This window comes from Pimephales promelas, chromosome 22, assembly GCF_988280905.1.
Source record: "Pimephales promelas chromosome 22, fPimPro1.hap1.1, whole genome shotgun sequence".
Classification (NCBI taxonomy): Eukaryota; Metazoa; Chordata; class Actinopteri; order Cypriniformes; family Leuciscidae; genus Pimephales; species Pimephales promelas.
In genome coordinates this window covers 9547792-9573428 of record NC_142790.1, presented here as the reverse complement: position 1 = coordinate 9573428, position 25637 = coordinate 9547792, and the positions used below count along the sequence as shown (strand labels likewise).

The following is a 25637-nucleotide window of genomic DNA, read 5'->3' as shown; positions in this document are numbered from 1 at the left end:
GATTCAGTACTTCCTCCACCACTGCCAGACTGGACCACAGATCTTAAGCTGACTTGGGATGGTTGTTCGATGCCAGACTGGTCCACAGATTGTGAGTTCGCTTGGGCTGGTTGTTGGATACTGGACTGGTCTGCCGATTGTAACCTGGCATGTGCTGGTTCTTAAATGCCAGACCAGTCTACAGACCGTGAGCTGACTTGGGCTGGATGCTGGATGCCAGACTAAACCACAGTTTGTGAACTGACTTGGGCTGGTTGTTGAATGCCAAACTGGGCCACAGATCGTAAGCTGACTTGGGCTGGTTGTTCGATGCCAGACTGATCCACAGATTGTGAGCTCGCTTGGGATGGTTGTTGGATACCAGACTGGACTGACGATTGTAACCTGGCATTTGCTAGTTGTTAAATGCCAGACCGGTCTACAGACCGTTAGCTGACTTGGGCTGGTTGCTGGATTCCAGACTAGTCTGCCGATTGTGAACTGACTTGGGCTGGTTGTTGAATGCCAGACTGGACCACAGATCGTAAGCTGACTTGGGCTGGTTGTTAGAAGCCAGGCTGGTCCACAGATTGTGAGCTCGCTTGAGCTAGTTGTTGGATGCCAGATTGGTTCACAGGTTGTGAGCTGACTTGGGCTATTTATTGGATGTCCAACTAGTCCATAGATTGTGAGCTGGCTTCGGCTGATTGTTGAGTTCCAGACAGATCCACCTACAGTGAGCTGGCTTAAGCTAGTCATAGAGTGCCTGACTAGTTCCCAGTTTGCAAGCTAGTTAGGTGCCAGACTGGTCCGCAAGCTGTAAGCTGACTTTGGCTGGCTGTTGGATGCCAGGCTGGTCCACAAATTGTGAGCTGATTTATGCTTTGTTAAAGGAACACTCTGACTTTTTGGGACTTTAGCCTAGGCTAGCGGTGGGTGCGTCAAACAGACTTATAGCACGCACGGAGATGAAAAAGGTATGTATGGACTTATCTAACTCTGGGGGGTAAGGTGAATAGGCTAAAGTCCCCAAAAGTCGGAGTGTTCCTTTAAATGCCAGACTGGTCCACAAACTGTGAGCTGATTTAGGCTAGTTATTGGATACCAGACTGGACTACCGATTATGAGCTGACTTGTGCTGGTTATTGGATGCCAGACTATTCCACAGACTGTAAGCTGGCTTGGACTGGTTATTAGATACCAGGCTGGTCTACCAGTTGTGACTGATCCACAGAGTGTGATCTGGCTCGGACTGGTTGTTGGATGTCGGATTGGTCCACAGATTATGAGATAACCTGGGCTAGTTGTTGGATGCCAGACTGTGAGCTGGTTTAGGCTGGTTGTTGAATGCCAGACTGGTCCACAGATTGTGTGTTGACCTAGGCTGGTTGTTGGATGCCACATCGGTCCACAGATTGAGAGCTGGTTTAGGTTTATTGTTGAATACCAGACTGGTCCACAGAGTGTGATCTGACTTAGGCTGGTTGTTGGATGCCAGACTGGTCTACAAATTATGGATTGACTTAGGCTGGTTGTTGAATACCAGACTGCTCCACAGAGTGTGATCTGACTTAGGCTGGTTGTTGGATGCCAGACTGGTCTACAGATTATGGATTGCGCCAAGTTTTTTTGATTCGTCCCTAGCTCGGCGACAAAGTCCCCTGGAAGCGTCTCAGACGCGTTTCAGCAGTGGAGCGCTGGTGACTTATTCAGTCTCCACAGGGTGTTTTATTTTGAAAATCTACCGGATCCTCTATGCCATTCTGTGTCTGACTTCCTGCCCGGTATGATGTGCTCTGTGGTGCTTGACGCGGCAAGCGGCAAAAATAGACCTGCTACCTCTTCTCTGTGGAGCGGAGAGACGCTTCTGGGACGCTTCTGAGACACGCTGAGTCCGCAGCTGGTGGACTTAAGAGCATTGACTATAATGACGCGATTAGCTCTGGCATCCGCGACGCTGACGTTCCACACCATTGACGGATCCAGTGGATTTTAGGGGTTCAGGGGTTAACAAATAATTTTCAAAACCCATTCTGGGTATGAACCATCCCCCAAAAGAGTAACTAGAACCCCAAAAGGCCTCAGTTACTAGGGCTACCATCAGATAAGAGTCTGTTTATTGCTTGAAAAAATGCAAAAGCAAAGCCACCAAAACAACCATAGAATGGCTGATTGCATGGGCCATCTGATTTGTGGCACGGAGACACAGGTCTTTGGCTGTGCAGAGCTCTTTGACTTTGTCTAAGGCCTTTGTCTGCGTCTATTTCTCTGAGCAGATCAGCCTGGTAGGCCTGTAACACCACCATGGTCTGCAGGGACCAACCAGCCTGACCAGGTCTTTCAATTCCCTTCAACATTCTCAATCAACATTCGAACACAATAAATACCACATTATGGTACACATTCAAAGATTGTATTATATCCGTGTGTACTTATGCCTGTAAGTCAACATTGATGTGTCACATTCAGGCAGAACTTCCCAGACCTAAGAATCGTTCAGACTGTCAATCCAAATCCGATTTTTGTGCATATCCAATTATATGAAACATGCTGAAAGTCGCTTCAGAAACAATGGTGTGCTATTGCAAAGTGCAGGTGTAGAGCAGAAAATGACAATAAACAGAGACATGATTTGATACTTCTGGAGAACACAGAATGGAATAAACCCACACATACCAGCCACCTATGTTTCTGCTGCTGCCTCATTAGATGCAGCTACACATTGTCATGTTAAAAAATAAGACAACAACTGTATTGCAAACCCCTCCATGTTATGGTTGTTGTTGTTGTTTTTGATGTATACCTACAAACGTGACACCATCACCATAGAAACCAATACAGATATTCCGAAAAGTGAAAGGACAGCATTGGACACATAAATCAGATCTGAACAGTTGTGATATACAATGTGGTCCGTCAATAATCTTTGATCAGATTCCAATCAGAAACACAAATAAACGGATTTGGACAGACAGTTTGAATGTAGCCCTAAACCTCTGCCAAAAGTGCATCTGTATGTGTTTAGCAATTAGAATGTAAAACTTACAGGTTGTTATTCATAAGTTATCGCTGAGACCCCGAATGAACCAGGATGGTCAGGATCTGCTATTGGGCTCAACAATTATTAACAATTTTATTAAATATTTTGAAAAAAGAATAAATCAAACATACAAGTCATTGTCTGTGCAGGCCCAGTGGAACCCTCGTTTTTTTAAAACCTCTATAAGTCCTGGGATGGATCCCTGAGTACAAGACTCCCTAGATAGACAAAAACAGAAGATTCACCATAGATTAGTGTCATAAAATATGACTATACAATGATCATTCACACAGCAATTGCATCATTGGAGGTCGTCAGGTTGTACAGTAGTTCAGTAAACCAGGGCATACACTTTGTAATTTCAGCAATGTTTTTGTTGAATACCAGCTCTCGATGTACGAGTAAATCGCATGTGAAGTAAAGCCAAAGCTCACAATCTATGTTCTCACACTATAAGATCTGATCAACATAACATAGACTGCTCACATGTGTGAAATATGCGTGAAAACTAGGGTTGGGATTTGTGAGAAATTTTCCAGTTACGGTTCCGCCTAATGATTCCGGGTACAATTCCAGTCCCATTAAAATTGTTTAACAACTAATAAATAAATAGTGGGAAGGAAAAATGCACACTCCTCAACTCAAACAATCATTTTTGTGTTTATCACTTACTTTCAAATTACTTGCAGGTTGGCAATGTAACATCAACATTTAGCCATTTTTGCAACAAAAAAATTAACAATTTTTCTGAGAGAAAATCAACATGTCTGCTTTCTCTGGGAGAATTCGACACCTCTCCTGGCTTATTATGTCTCCAGCAGTGGAGAATACACCCTCTGAAGGAATAGAAGATGCTTGGACAGACATGTACGATTCAGCCAAGTGAAACCGAAAAGGCAATGCCTCTCTGTTCTCCCACCACCAACCAGGACGGATAGTCCCCACCTATCTTCACCAAACTTTGTAGAAAGTTCTCTGTCAACTTTCTCATCAACTGACAAGCCAGAAGCATTTGGTAGCACAATCCCCTGCAGAGCTTTATCCTCCTTTTCAAACAGAACTGCTAATGGACACTTTTTAACTTTCTTGCAAGGCACTTCCTAAAAAGCAAGACAATTAGTGTTAGTTAGTAATACGAACAATATATATCCTTGTCAACTACACCAGACAATGTATCTTTATCATAGTGATTTGCATTCACCTTTAAAGTGTCCTGTTCTCGCTCATGGCCTTTTCCCCTTTCTTGCTCTTCTGACACCAGAGAGAGCTTCACATTAAAAGCGGATATTCACAGTATACATTGTTCCCTGTTTGTATGTGTGAAAGAAAACAACAATACCTTGTTTTGTGCCATTACTGCAGCCAATTACACCCTCTCCCAAATGTTATCTGCATGTGTCTGGTTGTGTTTCCCTGGGTTGTCACTAGAAGTCCTCGTTCTCACGGTTTCTTTCACTTTGACTTCATTTCCCAGCATTCTGTCATCCATTTCTCATCAGTTCTTTGCACTTAGCTGTTTCCCATCACATTGTTAGATCTGTGTGTATATATTCCCTGTCTGTGTCAGTGTTTGAGTCACTTCCGAGGTCTGTTTTTCTAGTTAGTTCTTGTTTGAATTCTTGTGTTTGGATTGTTTATTTGAATTTGACCCCTGCCTGCAAGACTACACGTTTGAATTACCCATTAAAGACTACTGCAATTGGATTACTGTTTCCTGTGTGTTACATGACAGAAGGACTCCGTCACTAACCGAATCCAGCGGTATGTTTTGTAACATCTCTTCAGTGGTGGGCTGTCAGGGCCATCAGGGCCTTCTCTGCTGGCCCTGTCAAAATATAATATAATATAATATAATATTTAATTAATATATAAAATATATATATATTTCATTTTTACGATTATATTTCCTGAAATAATTTGGTTATTTTGTTGAGGCTGAGCTGGATTTTCCATATAGGGTCATCTAAATGCATCACAGCTTCATGGACCAGCACTAGTAGAATAGCTAGCCTTCCATTGAAGCTGCCATTTCCCATTTGATCTTAACTTTGACTGATGTGTATCATTAGCCAATCAAATTTTGATGCGCAGTGACAGAACGCCCCAGGGGGCAGCGATGTGTCATGATTCTGCCATCATGTCCATGGTTTCTCCTAGTATAGTGGCAGGATCGTGACAGACCCATGTTTTGTGTGCAAGCGCATGGCCAGCTGTTTTGGCCATGTGCTTGTGTTGTCTCGTTTCTTTACTCCGCCCCCTTGTTATCCTCGTCTCGTCATTATTGTCTAGTCAGTCTCACCTGTCCTTGTCATTAGTGTCTCCCTTTATTATTCCCCTTGTGTTTGCTGTCTTTTGTCGGTTCATTGTTAATCCATGCCAAGTTTGTGAGTACCTATCTAGAGTATTTGTCCTGTTATTCTATTGCTTGTGTCAGTCGTTTATCTAGTAGTATTTTGTCAGTACCTTGTCTAGTAAGTCTTTATAGTCCTTGTCAGAGTCTTGTTTTGCCCCCTCGTGGGCTTTGTTTTCCCCTTTTTGTCTACAATAAACTATCTGTGATTGCATTCTGTCTGCGCCTGGGTTCATCCGCCATCCACATCATAACACGATGTGTATCGGCACTAGCCCCCGCTGATGTCATCAGCCGTTTGAAAATTCGGCGGGTTATGAGCATGAGCAATGTCAGTAAATGTCAGCTTTATGCCCTCATGTGCTTGATCACGGCCATTCCAGTGTCCACCGCATCAGTTGAGCGATCTTTCTCCACTCTCAAGCGCATCAAAAGGTATTTAAGGAATACAACTGGACAAACACGACTCTCTGCACGACTCTCTCATCTATTGCCATAGGAGCTGCTCATTCATCTTAAGCAGGACGCACAACTGCACGAGGAGGTCATTGAACTTTTCATCAGAAATGATCGGAGGATGTATTTTATTTACAAGTAATAAATGAGTGTTAGGTCGGTGACACACTGGCTGCGTGGGGTGAGCGTGGCGTTTCTGTTGCGTGTCAGCTGCGTCGCGTTTTCTGTGTCTTTGCAGACCAGAAACGTGTCTGACGCGGTGCTGCTGCTAGGTGACTTCATAGGTGACTATATAGGCTACTATTAAGCATAAATATAAAGCCTACTTGATAAAGACACTGTCAGAACTATTGACAGCAAAAAAGAGTATTGAATACTTCGTTCTGTACTGACAGGACAATATTTGACAATTGATAATTATTTATTTATTTATAAATGATATTTGTAGGCTATCTGAATTTGTCAAAACCTAGACTTTCAACCATCAAAATGAAATTTATAAATATGTATTCATGTACAAATTAAATAACATATAAACAACTTTTCCTATTCTATTTTGCCTGGAAACGCTTCAAACATGCTTGCGTGTCACGTGAAAAATAGGCGTCGGTTCTAGGCCCTGACTGAGACCTCACGGTACGCTACTGCATCTCTTCCCCAGCCACCGAGCGGGATAGAAGGGAGTTTTTTTAAGGGGACCCGATTTGTCAATTTCTGAGGGATCCGTGGAGGTCGCAGTGGAGGAGGTGGTTGAGAGATGGTTCACGTCACGCCCAGCCAGAAAATGTTCACATCCCATCTGCCCAGTCAGAGACTGTTCAGGTCATATCTGCCCAGCCGGAGAATGTTCAAGTCCCATCTGCCCAGTCAGAGACTGTTCAGGTCGTGCCTGCCAAGAGACTGTTCACTTCCCATCTGCCCAGTCAGAAACTGTTCACGTCCCGTCTGCCCAGTCAGAGACTGTTCACGTCCCGTCTGCCCAGTCAGAAACTGTTCACGTCCCGTCTGCCCAGTCAGAGACTGTTCACGTCCCGTCTGCCCAGTCAGAGACGGTTCACGTCACGTCTGCTCAGCCAGAGACTGTCCTCACCACGTCTACCCAGTCAGAGACGGATCAGCAGATGTCCATTCACATGGCCATGAAGGCACGCATGGACTATTTGGAGCATCTGTTCCAATGCCTGTTCCAGAGTCAGAGCCAGTGCCTGTTCCAGAGCCGGAGCCAGTGCCTGTTCCTTTACTGGAGCCAGCTTATGTTTCTGTGTTTGTGTCTGTCCTTGTGGCCGTTACTGTTCTAGTGACTGTTCCCAAGCCGGTGTCTGCTGTTCCTGAGCCGGGGTCTGCTGCGCCAGAGCCGGGGCCAGGGCCAGGGCCAGTGCCTGTTCCAGAGCCGGAGCCAGTGCCAGTGCCTGTTCCAGAGCCAGAGCCAGTGCCAGTGCCTGTTCCAGAGCCGGAGCCAGTGCCAGTGTCTGTTCCAGAGTCAGAGCCATTGCCAGTGTCTGTTTCAGAGTCGGAGCCAGTGCCTGTTCCATTGGATTACCTGTGCCTGGATGTCAACGTTGTGAATAGAGTGGCCCATGGTGGTGGTGGGGTTATAGTATGGGCAGGCGTATGTTAGGCGTAGGTCAACGAACACAGGTGTATTTTATTGATGGCATTTTCAATGCATAAAGATACCATGATGAAATCCTGAGGCCAATTTTTGTGCCATTCATCCACGACCATCACCTCATGTCGCAGCATGATAATGCACGGCCCCATGTTTCAAGGATCTGTACACAATTCCTGGAAGCTAAAAACATCCCAGTTCTTGCATGGCAAGCATACTCGCCGGACATGTCACCTATTGCGCATCTTTGGAATGCTCTGGATCGGTGTAAACAACAGCGTTTTCCAGTTCCTGCCAATATCCAGCAACTTCGCCCAGCTATTGAAGAGGAGTGGACTAATATTCCGCAGGCCACAATCAACAACCTGATCAACTCTATGCGAAGGAGATGTGTTGCACTGTGTGAGGCAAATGGTGGTCACACCAGATACTGACTGGTTTTTGGTTTGATTTGGTAATTATTTTTGCTTTGGAATTTGTAGTGAAATTGTTTTATTTCTGATTGAGTGTACTTATTTGCAGAGCAATTGCCATTTGATATGATTTAGGAACCCTGTTGACTGTAGTAGTTACAATTATTTTTATTTTATTTTTTATTTCTTTGCCATTTCGTATTACCTGTTGAGCTACTTTTGAATATATTTTTAATATTTTTATAAATATATATTTGCAAAGGAACACACTGTGGTGGCTGCCCTCTTGAGTTCTCATCTCTATAGAAATGATGGGATTACACATAAATCCCCCTCTTTTAATTTTCGTTCTTCCTGCATTAAAGATTAAATCGTGCAGGCACAGTGAGGGAAACTGAGTTTAGGGTAATCCGTTCGTAACCTCTGCTTCAACTGTGCAAGATTTGGAACAGGCGATCAAAATATGTAAAAAATATAATCGACCATCTGATTGGCAGTTGGGGGAGGCTCTCGTTACCCCATGGACAGTGTACGACAAACTTTACACGACAAAGCTGAGATTCGTCCTGACTCTAAAAATAGTCGCACTAGTCAGAATTCGGTTCAAAATCAGACTAAAATTGCTTAGTGAATGCCCGGCTTTATGGGTCACTTTATGCATTTTCTCTGAGCAGATAGCTATCCAATCGTGAAAAGACCAGGTGTAAATGCCCTCCGAATTCAAGCATAGCATTAGTTTTGGCAGGTTATGTTAGTCAAACTCGCTTCAGCTAACATTTAGTTGATCCACAGCTACCTATTGGAATACAACGCCTATCACAGCATCCCTACATATAAGGTCCATTCAGTGGGACTCATTTATAAAAATAATGTATGACAGAAAAATGGGGGTATGGCTGTTTCCATGCAAAAAATTGCATTTTTCAATATGGATGTGAGTAGTGGCTACCTATGATCAAATCTCACGTCAGGTCTCAGTTCGTGTAATCAAGTTTTTGAGATAGAGTAAACTTGCGAGCAGCATTGTAAATCTTCTGTAGAATTGTTATGAGAGGATTTTGTTCATTTAGATTACTTCAGAATGTCAAATTAAAATGAAAATAAATAGTAACACTTTACAATACAGGTGCATCAATTCATACTTAACTAATGCTCAGATAATCATGAGTTAATGCATGACTCATGACTAACTGCATCAGGAACTAATAAAGATTCTATATGATTAATAGATTAAGTAATACATGAATTGCTATTAATTAAACGTGTCATCATATATTAATTCCTTAATAACATATTTTATTAACTAATAGTGTCAATTAATGTGTTAATTACCATAATTAGTCAACACTATGCACTTCAACTTCCAGCTGTCTGCTTTAATTAATTATTAGCTAATGATTTGCAAAGATATCACTATGTTATTACTTGTTGAGGCACATGACTATTAACTAATTGTTAAGTAATATGTAATTTTGGTTTTGACATCCACATTATGGATTTCAATTTCCCGCCTTCTACAACCGGCATTCCACTGTGCCAGATGAAGCATCGCATCCAACAGTCCATGGCACAGGAGTCAGGTTAAGCTTGAGCTCTAGGATATAAAGGGGTCATGAAGTGACTTTTTCAATTTTATTGTATTGTTGTCTGGGGTCAACTTATGACATTCGCTTGGTTTTTGCATTCAAAATGAATAAGTAATAGGCTATTTTGCTGAAAAATCCACATATATAAATTGCATAATATTAATATATTTTAATCATATATGTCATATACTGCACGTCCTACACAAAAGCCCTATAGATTTTCTTGATGTAAAAACATAGGAAAATAATGCTAATTTAATATTCATGTCCAGCATATATCTCAAAGTATTAAGTTGACTTTCAAACTCACCCTGATGTCATCCAAGATATCCATGTATCACTTAAATTTTTTATACACAGAATGGACTTCAATGGCAACCAGCTATTCAAATGTTCAAAGAAGTTTCAAAAGTATATATTATTATTATTATTATTGGTATTTTTTTAAATTATTACTATTTCTTTTTTTATGACCGATTGTTTCGCTAGATTAGACCCTTATTTCTTGACTGGGATTGTGTCGACGCTTCGAAGCTACATTGAGATGGACATTTGAACCTTCTTTGAAAATTTGAATTTTTGGTTACAATTGAAGTCCATTCTGTGTAGAAAAATCCTAGAATGTTTTCCTCAAAAACCTTAATTTATTTTTGACTGAAGAAAGAAAGACATGGATATCTTTGACATCAGGGTGAGTAAACTGTCAGAATAGTTTTTTTTTTTTTTTTTTGAAAGTGAATAATAAAACAGTGCAGTTTACCAATCAGTGTAAGGCTGCAGTTCACTCAAGCTCTTGCTCTTATCTTATGGAGCCCTAAGTGGAGCCCTATGCCTATAGTCAATCATGCTCATATACTGTATAATCAACATTTGATGAAACTTAATAGAAAACTATTTAAAACTACACACACAAGCACACATTTAAATTCCAAAAAAATATTTATCAGAGTGTATTCTACAAGATATAGTTGCATATTTTACATATATCAATAGTTTTATTTTAAATTCTGTATCACCAGATTTCATTTGTGACAATTTCTCTAAACTTTATCACAGTAGGCCTACTAAGTTAGTACATCTACTATTCTTAACCTGAAAAAGATAATTAATGTATTAGAAAGATGATTGATGTAAAATAAAATGCAGAATTGTGATTATTTTTCTTTCATTGATTCAAATGTCTCTGTATTTCCCTTTAACGTTTTCTCAATAAAAAATAAATAAAAAATAAAATAAAATACTATTCTTAACCTAGTACAAACATAAAACTTTAAAAGTTATTCTTATGCATATCACCACCAGAGTTTGTCACATATACAAAAATACATTCTAGCCAATTTTCAAAATTTTATTTACTGTTCTAGAAACATATTTGACTCAACTTTGTTAAATTGCTGCACCCTCTGAATTACATCCGGGACTTTTACTTGCTGAGCACGACGAAACGTGCAGAGACTTTTTACACAGACGCCATTTTCTTTGATTCGCGATGCAAGGCAATGAGGGAAAACGCATGGATTAAGTGTTTTATTACATTTATATATGCTTTGTATAACGTCTTATTGTTTTATAACAATGTGTATTTGCTGTGCGTGGCTAAACCGCTCTCAGGGGGGCATTTCCGTCGATGCCCGATGCAGAGCTGACCTGGATGAGTTTGCTTTTTAACAGGGAAACGGCGAAAGTAAGTGTTTTATCTAATTTACAATATGTATTTTATAATATATTGATTTATAGCGATATTTAAATGTCGCGCTTAAACGAGCCAAATATTTTCTCTAAGGCGACGATCTTCTTTGACTCAATACTGAGCTGTCGACGAGGGAGGTTTGCTTGTAACGTTAACAGGAAAAACACAGAAAGTAAGTGTTTTTAATCTAATCTACAAAATGTATTTCATGGCATTATATTGTTTTGTAACAATATTTATGTGATGTGCGTGCTTAAACCTTTCTCACAGACTAAGGTCTCGTTTACACTGCATGGTTCAAGTAATAATAATAATAATAATTCGTTACATTTATATAGCGCTTTTCTGGACACTCAAAGCGCTTCACATAGAAGGGGGGATCTCCTCAACCACCACCAATGTGCAGCATCCACCTGGATGATGCGACGGCAGCCATATTGCGCCAGAACGCTCACCACACACCAGCTTACTGGTGGAGAGGAGACAGTGATGAAGCCAATTGGTGTATATGGGGATGATTAGGAGGCCATGATAGACAGAGGCTACTGGGCAAATTTGGCCAGGATGCCGGGGTTACACCCCTGCTCTTACGAAAGACATCCTGGGATTTTTTATGACCACAGAGAGTCAGGACCTCGGTTTAACGTCTCATCCGAAGGACGGTGCTCTTTTTGACAGCATAGTGTCCCCATCACTTTGCTGGGGCGTTAGGACCCACACGGACCACAGGGTGAGCACCCCCTGCTGGCCACACTAACACCTCTACCAGCAGCAACCTGGCTTTCTCAGAAGGTCTCCCATCCAGGTACTAACCAGGCTCAGCCCTGCTTAGCTTAAATGGGCAACCAGTCTTGGGTTACAGGGTGATATGGCTGCTGGCGTGACCCAAATCCGATTTTTTCCTCTCATGTGGCACAGATCGGATAGGACGTGTAAGCAGGAAAAAAACGCATGGATTCCGATTTTCTCAGATCGGATTCAGGCCTCATTCATATGTGGTAATAAATCGGATATGAATCAGATACGTGCATTTGCGTGTGCCATGTAAGCAGACAAATCGGATATTCCCTAGTAAATGCGAGTCATGCGTCATTAAAAACTGCGCGATTATAGGCGCGAGCCGCGCGATGGAAGAAAGGATACACACAGTGGAGCAATGCGGAGGTTTCATGTCTTTTGAGGGCTTGGGGTGAAGAGTGCAGGCAAAAATGCAGGGTTGTTACCGGAATATCCGTTTTTGAAGACATTTCACGAGATATGAGGCATCGTTTTAAGTGCTCATGGCCAGAGCCTCTCCTCTTTTTTTTCTCCGCCATACGAGACCAATGTTTTGATGACTTATTGAAATATTGTGGAAAGAAAACACTGGATAATTTTAATTCGCATCTGCATCCATTGAATTTCGTGCTGTTTTGCTTAATTTCCCGGTTCAGAACCATCGGAACGTCTGCATTTGGTAGTTTCAGCAGTGAATGCAAAAATCGGATATGGGTCACTTTTAAAAGATGATGTAAGCAGGTCGTCAAAAAAAATCGGATGCAGTCAGAAAATCAGATTTGGGCATCAAGACCTGCAGTGTAAATGCAGCCTAATTTAGGCCTGCATCTTCTTTTCCTCGTGACGCAGTGCTGATATGGAGTGCTTTTAACAGTAAAAACAAATAGTAAGTGTTTTAACTCATTACAATACGTGTTTTATATTGTTTATGACAATATTTGTGATGTGCAAATATTAAAAGTATGTATTTATCCTCAAACTATCTTTTACTCTCGTTTACTAGCACACCTACTGTAAGTTTACTGAAAAATAGAAGAACAACTCCACATACTGCAGACCAACAATGCACGTGAAATTGTCACTTTATTTCCTTTTTTGGAGGACCAATTTTCTTAGAATGGGTAATTAATTCTTTCAGATTAAATATTTATGCAAAATGTACTTATCAGAATAACTTTTGATGTTGGGTGGTTATGGTTTCATGTTTAAATGTAAGTTATTGATTTAGCTATTTGTGTTTTCTAGGAGCATTTCTATGATGCACCGAGTGGCTGAGGCTATCCAGGCCTGGTGTTTAAAGACTGTACAGACTAGAACTTGGTGATGGTAAGAGTTAACAGATAACATGAGAGAATCATGGGCACAAACAAAAAAAATAATCATAGCTTTGTTGCTATTTGGTATAACTAAGATTTTCTGTGCTTCATAACAATCATTTTTGAATTTGTTCCGTCAAATAACTTTACAAATGTAATTTTTATTTTTTTTTACTTAAAATTAGTTTTCAAACCAATTGTTTTCATGACTTGAAATATAGATGTTTTCTTGCTGTTTAATTTTAGACTCCACTGACTAGAAAATATCTGCCTATCACCTGTCCAACATCAGAGCCACAAGAAGGGAACACAGATTCTTCCGGCGGCTGACTATTAGGGAGATTTCTTAAGGTGGGTGTCTAAATTTATTAGGGGTTTGTTCACCCAAATTGGAAATTCTGTCATTAATTACTCACCCTCGTGTTGTTCCAAACATGTAAGAATTTCTTTCATCTTCACAACACAAATAAAATATATTTTTACCTCCTGCCCTCCATTGACGGTCTATGCAACTACCACTTTCAAGCCCCAGAAAGGTAAAGCAGTGATCTCAAACTCAATTCCTGGAGGGCCACACGTCTGCACAGTTTTGCTCCAAACCTAATCAAACACACCTGATCCAGATCCATTGAGCTAATCAAGGCCTTCAGGATTAATAGAAACTTCCTTACAGGTGTGAGTTGGGGCTAAACTGTGCAGAGCTGTGGCCCTACAGGAATTGAGTTTGAGATCACTGGTATAGAGGGAATGCATTGACACGTGACTTTCCCGCGTGACAACCCCCCTCAGCCTGACCGAGTGGCAAAAGATCTGCTGCGTGACTGGATTTAATAGGGGAAACTGCGGAAATGCGACTAAATCGAACAATTTTATCAATTTAAACTAAATGTTGGACTCAATATAGTGTTCCTTACAACTTACTAAAGATCCAGTGATCCATGGATATTAGTCCAGGCAAAGTAGCGTTTTACGACAGACTAATTGTAAAAGAATATTTTTCAGCATAGATCATTTCGATGAGGTGTCCAGAACAACATACTAAAAGTCCTAAGAAATCCTAGTTGAGGAAATATGTTTAATTCGCATCAATCCGAGATGTGTGCCAGTAAGGCCAGACAACAATACACCCCAATGGGGCTATTTTTTTCCTTTACTCCTATCAAAATAAAACTTTATACAATGAAAGTATCCATGAAAAGTAACAAATTTTGTATTACAAGTTTCTTTGAAAATGAATTTTATTATGCAAATGAGCTATACACTATTGACATGCAGCCAGGAATCGTGTTGCCTGACATTTATGTTTGCCTGATTTCGACACCGGGGAAATAAAAGCAAGACCTAAACATAAAGCAAATTTGCCTGTGAATGCTTTATATAAATATAATATAGGTAGGTCTAAATCCGGGTGATCATTTATATCAGTGTTATATATAGCATATATATATATATATATATATATATAACAATAACACAATATATGGGTATGGTTTTACAGCTAAATTCAGCATATTGAAACAAAATGATAACTGCAAATCCACCTTTCGCTGACTGCAGTCCAGTTGTTTCTGTGAATTACAGCAATCCATTTGCTCCTCTTTCCATAGTAGTCTGTAAAAATATACCTCCGATGTTTTGTCAAATCTAGTTGTAGGCCTACAGTCAATCGCAAAGCTCTTTCCCACTTTATTTGTGTGTGTTGTGTTTGTTTTTCGCGGCATTCACGCTGAACACATATACAGCCACGCCACTCAGTCTTTTTGCCACTCACTGTGAGGAACTGCAGGCACTCCGGCCGACGGTGACGTCACGCGCATTCCCTCTATAGGTACATCATTATGCTGTGTTCACATGTATACGCTTGAACACTTTGAATCCATTCGTGCGTCGCAGGCAGGCTCATTTTTTTAGCATTGCGCAAATTGACGGCAAAGTCAAAAATTTTCAACGGGATTTTTTATGTGTGTAACGCGTCTTTGCATTGACTGACGGTAGAGATCCACTTTTGCGACACGACTGTCGCGACGCCTCCCCACATTTGTACTTTGATTGGCGTTCCTCAAGTTTACCACTAAGGACGTGGTTTTGACTTTTGATTTCCTTTCCGTGGCTTTGGAAGTGGTGGTTGAATAGGCTGTCAATGGAGGGACAGAAATGTCTTAGATTTCATTAAACATAACTTCGTTAAGTTTTCCGAAGATGAGCAAAACTCTGGTTTGGAACAACATGTGGGTGAATAATGACAGAATTAACATTTTTGTTTATTTATTTTGCAGTCTTTATTTACTTGAAAATCAGTAAATTCTAGTCTTAATCTAACCAAAATAGTTTCATGAGTGACTCAGAGTCTAAGATGATTGAACTTTTTCCACCATTGCAGTCTTTATTTACTTGAAAATCAGTAAATTCTAGTCTTAATCTAACCAAAATAGTTTCATGAGTGACTCAGAGTCTAAGATGATTGAACTTTTTCCACCATAATCTTGCTGTATTTATAAAACACAAATTGTATTAATTATAATTGATCTGGTTTTGTGTTGTGTTATCCAGAAAACCAGCACTCCAGGATTTTTCAAGGAAGTTGGATCTGCATTGCCATTCCTGCTCTATGAAACTCTTCTGTTAGCAACTGGACACAACTGATCCACTCATACCCTGCGACTGATCCACTCGTATCCTAGAACTGTTCATCATCTGCTGTTGACTCGAGCACTGCTGTACTGTTGCAGAGTCGAAGGTACTGAATCAACTTCACTGCCACTGGACTTACATTTACTGTTCAGGATTTGAAGTATGACAGACCATTTGACAGAAATGCCTATATTGTGCATTCATTGTTTATTTTAAAGGTTAACCTATGATGTAAAGGGGCTTGTTCGTTAATAAAATAAATAATTTGTTAAAACCACTGTTTGTATTTTGCCTTTTTTTTTTTTACTTTCAATGAACAGAATTCTGCACTGTACAATTTCCAAATCTGCAAACTTCATATAAGTGATGTTGGTCATCTAAACATGAAATCTGTATGACACACTTTTTATAACGAGTATAAAAAAATTACACAAAATGTGTATAAATCCTATACGACTTTAATTTGACTAGCATATGATTCAATATAAGAACTTTAAATGATTTGTATATGAATTGAAGTTATTTTCTAATAAAACCATATACCATTGCATTTGTTGTCATGTAATATTCATATCATTCAATATAAGAACTTTAAATGATTTGTATATGAATATTGTGTGTTTTCTACAAATACCATACACAATTGCATACTTTTGTCATGTACAACTCATATAAGACTTTTACAGTATTCATTTATGATGCAAAAATCCCCTATAAGTTGTATGTGTGCTATTTAGTATTAAAGGGGCCATAATCGGTCTGATTTTTTATAGGACATGTATTGGTCTTACAACATAAGGAAACACATAAGGTAATTCTGGCCAATTTAAGCAAGGAAGATATATGGTTGCTGTATATGACCCATGCTGGTTTTTTTTTTCATATGGGTTACAAAACGTCTCAGGTTACATATGTAACCCTGGTTCCCTGAGAGGGAACGAGAGCTACGTTGTCAAACGCGATGGGAACGCTCTGTGTGATTGCGTCGTGAAGCGTCTGTACAATCAGTCCAATGAGAGAGTAGGACGTCAGGTGACGTCATTGACCAGGAAACTATAAACCACCCTTGAGATCAGACCACAACAGCTTCTGGAAAGGCCTGAAGCAAGTCGATCAGGGCATGCAGGAAGTATGGCAGGCGAACACAGCTCTCGTTCCCTCTCAGGGAACCAGGGTTACATACGTAACCTGAGACGTTCCCTTTCAAGGGAACGAGAGCTGCGTTGTTAAACGCGATGGGAACCCCATACCCACTACGCCATGCTGAGAAATGCCCATTCTGTGTGAAGTCCTTGCGCACACTAAGAAGCAAGCAACCTAGCCCCAGGAGTGGAGAGGCCAAGGTCATAAAATCTGACAAATGTATGCGGAGAGGACATCCTGCCGCATTACAAATATCAAGAAGGGAAACACTCGGAATAAAGGCCATAGAGGCCGCCATACTTCTAGTAGAATGGGCCCGAACAGCCATAGGTGAAAGCTGTTCAGCCGCTTCATAAGCCAATGACATAGCCTCGACTATCCATTTGCTCATAACCTGTTTAGATGCAGGGGACTCTTTCTTGAGTGACCCAGAGCAGACAAATAATTGTTCAGACTTACGCCACAGGGCAGCTCTGTGAACGTAGGCATCTAATGCCCGAACTGGACATAACAGGTTCAGTCGTTCCTGATCTGGGGTATTAAAAGGTGGAGGATAAAAGGCCTGCAGCACTATAAGGCACCCAAAAATTAACTGGGACCTAAGGAGTATAACCCGGTCTAGGGTATAGAAATGCTTTCACCATACCCGGTGCAGATTCCAGGCATAAAGGAGCAACCGACAGGGCATGCAAATCTCCTAATCTCCGGTAAATGAAACAGCAAGGAGAAATGTTTTCAAAGTGAGGAATTTTTCTGAAACCTCTTCAATGGGCTCAAAAGGAGCCAAAGCCAGACCCTCAAGTACAATGGCCAAATCCCAAGCCGGTGCTCTGAGTGCAGTGCAGGTCTCAACCTCATGTACCACCGAGAAAAACTAGTAATTAGAGGATCTCTCCCGATAGAAGTACCCCCCAGAGGGGTGTGGTAGGCCGATATAGCCCCCACGTAAACCTTTAAGGTAGAAGGAGATAATCCAGCAGAGAAACGGTCTTGCAAGAAATAAAGAACTGTACCAACAGGGCAGTTAACAGGATCTTGGTGATGTTCACCACACCAGATGGAGAATAATTTCCATTTCAATGCATATAGTTTCTCTTGTGGAAGGAGCTCTGGATTAGAGAATGGTCTCAACGACCTCAGTCGAGAGACAGGATTCTATGAGCCGGGCCCCCTCAGAGGCCAAGCCACAGTATCCAAACTCCAAATGAGGGTGAACTCCCGGGAGCAAAGATATCGGGAAATGCGTACCGGTGTAGTGTTAACCACACCTAATACATCACATCCAGACCAAGCAGAGCTGGATGTGTGAGGGAGAACCAAATAGAGCAATGTGTTGTACCAACGATGTGAAATGTCGACTGACTATAGTTTGACCAAAGTTCTCCCTAAGAAGCTCCACCACCTCGGGGGTGAGTCTCCATTCCCTGGGCCTCAGCCCCTGCCTCAACAGGTTATCTGCTCCGATATACGAGACCTAGTGTTAATTTTACCAGCCATTTTTAAATTTAGTTTCAGTTTTAGTCCAGTTTCAGCATCGCTTGTTAGTTTTTATCACATTTAGTCAACATCATCCCATTTTTATTTAGTCTAGTTTTAGTCGACTATAAGTCGAGCATTTTAGTCTTTATTTACCGAACTGCATTTTCGTCTCGTCTTTATTAGTCTACGAAAATTATTTCTGATTTACTCCCAGTTATTGTTTATTAGTGGGGATTTTAGTCTCGTCTCGTCTAGTTTTCGTTCGGTGAAAAATGTGCGTTGACAAAAATATTTTCGTTTAGTTTTCGTTAACGAAATTAACACTAGCGAGACCATCAGTGTTTTATCCGAAAAGACAAACACATAGTGACCTCTGTAGAGATTCTGATCGGACAATCATTAACCAGTTCCCTTTCGAGGGAACTCTACACTGCGTCGAGAATCGACACTTTGGGGACGCTCCCTAAGCGTGCGCCTCTGAAGTATGAATGAAACTAATCCAATCCTGATTGGTGTTGCGTCGTGACGTAACATGTGACGGCATACCCGGAAGTATAAAAGTGACGTTGTCACAACACACACTAGCTTTCGCTCTTCAGCAAGCGCTTTATGTTGAAACTGTCTGTCTTATTTGGTGTTGTTTGTCACTCAGTTTGAACTGGAAATGGCCAGCGAACAATTTAAAAACATGTGTGCATCTCTGCCCTCGTTATGTCACAGGTGGGGACGCACATGCTTTGTGTGTAAATTGTTTGGGAGCGCAGCATGACTTGTGCAGACTGTAAAGCACTTCCTATTAGAGTGCTGCGCTCCCGGCTGGCGTGCTTTGATGAGCACGGTCAGGCTTGCGTTCCCTGCGTTTCTGGTCCCGCGTCCGTTGAGGCGGCGCGGCGATTGAGATCGTGGGGTTCACAGCGGGATCTTGCAGACGAGAATGAGACTGCTGAGGCACTTTCTCATTCATCGTCTGATGATCCCGTAGCCCCTGTGAGTGGCGCAGAAGTCCGCGCCGCGGCTTCTTCTGACCACGATCAGGTCCCGATACTCAGGCTCTCTGCTTCCAAGGAAGTAGACGTGCTCAGTATCGATACGGATGACCGTGAGTTAGGCGCGCCAGTTCACGGCCAAGCATATGAGGAACTGGTGAGGTTGTGACTCGTGCCGTGGCCAGACTGAACTTCAGCTGGCCACAAAATGAGGAGGGAACGCAAGTTTAAATAAATTGCGTTTCTTGCGGCACGGGTCACAGCCTCAGCGCCGGAGTTTGCCGTTTTTCCCCGATCTCCACTAAAAGATCATGAGATCGGGGGATGAACCGCATTCGTCCCGTGTTTCCAAACCCAGTGTCCTAAATTCTTGCGTTTGCCGAGGCAGCGTGTAGATTACGAGTCTACTCTGCAATAAAGATTCTGTGACTGCAGCGCATAGATTTAAGGTCTGCATTGCAATACGGAAACTTTGACTCGGATCTCTCGTTTGTCGAGGCAAATTTTCTCTCGTGAAAATTACGAGTCTCCTTTCCAATAAGGGAAACTGGCCTGTTCTCCGGCGCTGTAACTTCAATCGTCGACAGGTTTAGGAATAAATAAATAATATATATATATATATATATATATATATATAGTAAATAAATAAATATATATAAGATATATATATAAAATATATATGTTGTCCCGCCGTTTTGAACGTTTCGGGCTACATCGATTTCCAGCGAACGCACACTGTGTCGTTCACCCCGACTGTGGTCACAAAATTTTTCTCGACTTTTTCCTGCCGGTCATCCGCTTCAGGGACTCGAAAGACACCCGAGGTCGGTCTCAAGGGGCTGGTTCCCTTAGTAGATTTTGCAGAATGGCTACACCTTCCAATATATCTATATGGGGCCTGAATATTTTTAAACAGGAAACGATGTATGTTGCCCGCCGTCAGCGACGCTTCGGGCCACATCGGTTTCCAGCGAAAATATTATAACGAAGCATCGTTTATGGTCAAAACATCCATATCGACTACAGCCTGCCGGTATTCCGCTTCAGGAAGTCGAGAAAGATGCTCTCGAAAGACAAAACAGAAAAAAAAAAAAAAAAAAAAAAAAAAACCCAGAGGCCACTCTCCAGAGGCTGGTACCCCTAGTATATTTTGTAGAGGCATGGTATCATCTTCCCAACATATCTGCATGGGTCCTACATATAATAGAATCAGGGTACAGACTGCAGTTTGCACACCGCCCCCCAAGTTCTCTGGGGTGGTACAGACTACAGTGGTCCCAGAGCAGGCTCAGGTGATGGAACAAGAAGTTCAAACTCTGCTGCTAAAGGAAGCCATAGAACGTGTTCTTCCTTCAGACAGGGGGTCCGCGTTTTACACCCGGTACTTTATAGTTCCAAAGAAGGATTGGGGGTTAAGGCCAATTCTAGATCTCGGGGTTTTGTACCGATCTCTGAATAGGGAGGTGCAGGTTCGAACGGTTAACTCCAGTAATCGTGAGTCAGATCAGAGGACTGATTTGTCACGATAGATCTAAAAGACGCCTATTTTCACTCCATCCTTCCATGTCACAGGAGATACCTGAGGTTCGCTTTCGAAGCTTACCAATATCGGGTTCTTCCGTTCGGCCTAGCACGCTCTCCCTGCACATTCACCAAATTTATGGATGTAGCCCTTGCTCCACTGAGACTTCAAGACATCCATATATTGATTTATCTCGACGACTGGCTCATTCTGGCTCAGTCTCGGGAAAGTTTCGGCATCGAAATGTCGTCCTTGGCCACATTCTGAAATTGGGGTTGAGTCTCAATGCAAAGAGGAGTGTGCTAGAACCATCCCAGTGTACGACATTTTTGGGAGTCATATGGAACTCGATTACGATGTAGGCACGCATGTCTCCCGCACGTATCGAGTCAATTTTGACGATGGTATCCAGGGTAAAGCTAGGCCAGGCCATCACTGTGAAGCAATTTCAAAGGATGCTGGGCCTCATGGCAGTGACATCCAACATCATTCCTTTGGGGCCTGCTACACATGAGGCCCCTTCAGTGGTGGTTAAAGACCAAGGGGTTTTCTCCCGAGGGAATCCGCTTCGTATGATCAGAGTAACGCGCAGATGCCTTTGTTCTCTGAGAATATGGAAGAAACCTTGGGCCAGTGTTGGGAGTGTCATGTCGCCGGGAAACCGTTTCGACAGACGCCTCCCTCACTGGCTGGGGCGCGGTCATGGACGACCGTTTGCCAGGGGTCTATGGCAGGACCATCATCTTTCTTGGCATATAAACTGCCTAGAGATGATGGTTGTGTTCAGGGCTTTGAGGAGCTTCCTCCCAGACATCAAAGGTCACCACGTCCTAGTACGGTCAGTGGTAGCCTATCTGAACCGACAAGGGGGAATCAGATCGCGCCCTCTGTGCAGACTGACGCATCAGATTATCCTTTGGTCCCAAGGGAAAATACTCTCTATCAGAGCAATGTATATTCCGGGGGTTCAGAATCAGGGGGCAGACATCCTGTTGAGAAAACCATACTTAGCTCTTGGGCTCCATCCACCAGGAGATTATATGACCTCAAGTGGAATGTGTTTGTCACTTGGTGTAGAGAACTTGGGTTAAATCCAGTAAACTGCCCGGTGGCTTCAGTTCTGGGATTTCTCCAAGATCGTTTCTCTAAGGGTCTCTCCCCGTCCACGCTTAGGGTGTACGTGGCTGCCATTGCGGTTTTCCACGCACCGTTAAGTGATGGGCCTCTGGGGAGGCACCAATTGGTCATTCGGTTTATCCTTGGTACTTGGAGGATGAGGCCGGCAGCCAGGTCCAGGGTTCCTGCCTAGGACCTGGCAATAGTTCTGGAGGGGTTATCCAAAAGTAGAGTGCCCCCTTCGAACCTTTAGAGTCGGCTTCGCCTAAGGACTTAACACTGAAAATGGCTTTTCGCTTAGCAATTACCTCACTTAAGAGGGTGGGAGATTTCCAAGCCCTGGCAGTAATGCCAGCTTGCTTGGAGTTTGCCCCTGGCAGAGTGAAGGCCTTTTTACACCCGAGTCCGGGCTACGTGCCTAAAGTTCCATCGAATACGGCTCATTCTATAGTCCCTCAGGCATTCCATCCTCCACCTCATGTGTCGGCGGAAGTGGAGAGGCTTCACTTGCTCTGCCCAGTCAGAGCTTGAGCTTGTACCTTGAGGGGTCCTCTTCTTGGAGAAGGTTGGAACAATTGGACTAGTATGTTCTGGGTCACCTAAGAGGGGGCTCCCGGCAACCAAACAAACTATTAGCAACTGGATCGTCCAGGCTATTACTGAGGCTTACAAGGTGCGCGGTTTGCCTTCACCTTTTACCTTGTGGGCACAGTCAACTAGAGGCATGGCTTCCTCTAGGGCCCTTCTTTCGGGAGTACCTCTTTAGGAGATCTGCGAGGCAGCCGGCTGGGCTACCCCACATACTTTCATAAAATTTTACAGTCTCCACCTTCCCAGTACACCCGGTGCACAGGTGCTCAGTCCTTGCTGAGTGCCTAGACAGTTTTACTCCAGGACAGGCCTATTCGGTGCGTGGCCTAGTGGGCACTCGTTCCCCAAAGTGTCGATTCTCGACGCAGTGTAGAGTTCCCTCGAAAGGGAACGTCTCGGGTTATGACTATAACCCTTGTTCCCTGAGAAGGGAACGAGACACTGCGTCGTTCTGCCACGCCCCCTTTAGGCCTTAGAGCGTCTTGCTTCATCGCGAGGCTAGTGTGTGTTGTGACAACGTCACTTTTATACTTCCGGGTATGCCGTCACATGTTACGTCACGACGCAACACCAATCAGGATTGGATTAGTTTCATTCATACTTCAGAGGCGCACGCTTAGGGAGCGTCCCCAAAGTGTCGATTCTCGACGCAGTGTCTCGTTCCCTTCTCAGGGAACAAGGGTTATAGTCATAACCCGAGACGTTTTCCTGCGATCACCCAGAGAGTGGTCGAAAGAAGCTTTTAACACATTCCTACAACACATGTGTTTTAATTCAACTTTGACTTTTAGCACCTCCGGCGCCTGGGTGTCTGGGGTTGACTGACTTTAAGTGTGATTCAGTGTGGACACGGGGACATCGCGGGGCATCGCCACACACCCGCAACGCAGTTAATCTGATTGCAATCAAAGACAGCTCTCCCCTCGTTTGATCCTGTGACACTTTCAAAAAAAGGGGGGGAGATTCTGGAGACAGACCAGACTCTCTTTTGTTCTATCGCAATATACATGCGGACCAACGTGACCCGTACCTACGTGCCACACGCACACACAGACACACCACACACACATCCACGTGCAAGACATCCGCACAAACACGAACAGCTCTGGAAAAGCTTGTAAAACATTACCAAAGTATCTAGTATGTTTGAAATACGTGTAGAAGAATTGTAATCCACTAACTTAGTATGAAATGTTATTATGAGTGCCAAAAGAGTTTAAATATCTGTAATACAATGCATTAAGACATAACTCAACAACGCTGTCGATGCTGTATGAGGTGTTTGATCTCGTTATAATCCTCCTGGTGTGATCTGTCTTTTAAACTGTATATCGATATTGTGAAATGTATATCATTATGTATAAGTTTGTTTTCAAAGTTAGCAGAACTTTTCCTTTGTCTTAAGAACCGAAATTAACAACGTGGTATGTTAATCAAGTGGGCGCGCGCCCCTTCATTTGTGTGACGCTCATTGGCTAAACAGATCAAGTGATTGATAGTTTTACAGATCCGCACGCTGGCGTGCTGACTGAGAAAGCTGTGTAATCCTTTGTTGTGTTTAAAGATCAAACAGCCTCGATCTGTGGAAAATATATGCTCCAAATTAATCATAATTCCAAAGCTGCCGTGAGAGACACCAGTCTAAAAAATGCTTGACAGTGAGTAACTGGCCTAGATATACCCCCCAACTTGTGAGGGAAGCATCCGTCGATAACATTATGCGTCGACAAGAAGCCCCCAACAGTGGGCCTGGGCGAGGAACCAAGGTTCTTCCACAAGACCGAAGCACGAAGGCAAAGCCGCGTGACCTTGATCATGCGAAAAACGTTTTTCTCCTCAGAGAAAACCCCTTGGTCTTGAGCCATCACTGCATGGGTCTCATGTACAGAAGGCCAAAAGTAATTACGTTGGACGCAGCTGCCATGATATATACCCCATTTACTGCTCTAAAAGGCTACAACTAGAAAAGTGGTCCTCAGAGCACACTCTTCTTGGTGTTGAGCAACAACCCCCCAACATCTTAAAATGAGACAGAACGACATCTCAATGCTGAACTGCCACATGCTTGATTGAGCTAGGATCAATCAATCATTGATAGTATAATACGCAAATGCCCTGGAGTCCAGAGGAGCCAGAGCTGCATCCACGCATATTGAGAACAAAGGTGTGGGGTGAGAAACCTTGGCTGAATGGGAGAACCCGATATTGGTATGCTTTGCCCAGATAAGTAAGCGTCCCTTAAGTTTATTGAGAGAAACCAGTCCTCGGACTGAATCTGTGACACAATCATATTTAGCGTAAGTGTCACAGGTCGGGGGGGCCAAGCCAGACTGCACCCACCCCTCAAACCCAGGACCACCTCGAGGAGCGTACCAGAGACCAGACAGACAGGATTTCTAAAAGTAACAATCTTTATTGAATAAAAGCAAGAATTTAAAAGTCTTAATATGGGCTTCGTATCTCTCTGCAGGAGGGGGAGACCAGGAGGTTCACTGCGCCGACCCGGGTGCCCTGCCCGACCCTGTGCCGACTCCTTCACCGGACAGGTGGGTAAGCGTGGTAAGTAGACCCTTTTAGGCGTAATACAGGTGGGCATCTATCCAGGCGAACCAGGACCGGGACCACAGGCCTGGAGGGGACTCTCTCACCAGACAGGTAGGTAGCAGGTAAGTTTTGTTTCAAGCGGCGTCTATACAGTAGGTGGTCGGCACAGGGGGCGATGGATCCAGGAGGGGGACTCGCTGCCAGCCAGGTGGGTAGCTGGGTATGTATGTCTCCTTTGTGTAGAGTGCTCTCCCGTAGTGTCGCTGGACAACAGGTGTAAGGTCCTCCGTGTGTCTTTCCTCCTCTAACGGCTCCAGCCAGAAGCAAGATATCCTCTAATCCAAAACAGAGACAAGTTTACAGGTTCGATTCTATTATGGTACAGCAAGGACTTACAGCTGGGGCGGGT

General features: G+C 42.9%; 1 protein-coding gene across 1 annotated transcript in view; it reads right to left on the bottom strand.

Annotated features, from left to right (window-relative positions):
* Positions 1-3140: 3140 nt before the first annotated feature.
* The window catches only part of LOC120495013 (ADP-ribosyl cyclase/cyclic ADP-ribose hydrolase 1), a 274489-nt gene continuing 251992 nt past the window's right edge, over positions 3141-25637 (bottom strand). The window contains exon 7 of the mRNA XM_089125633.1: positions 3141-3237. Within this exon, the coding sequence (XP_088981759.1) occupies positions 3141-3237 (97 nt within the window). The remainder of the gene's footprint in view (positions 3238-25637) is intronic.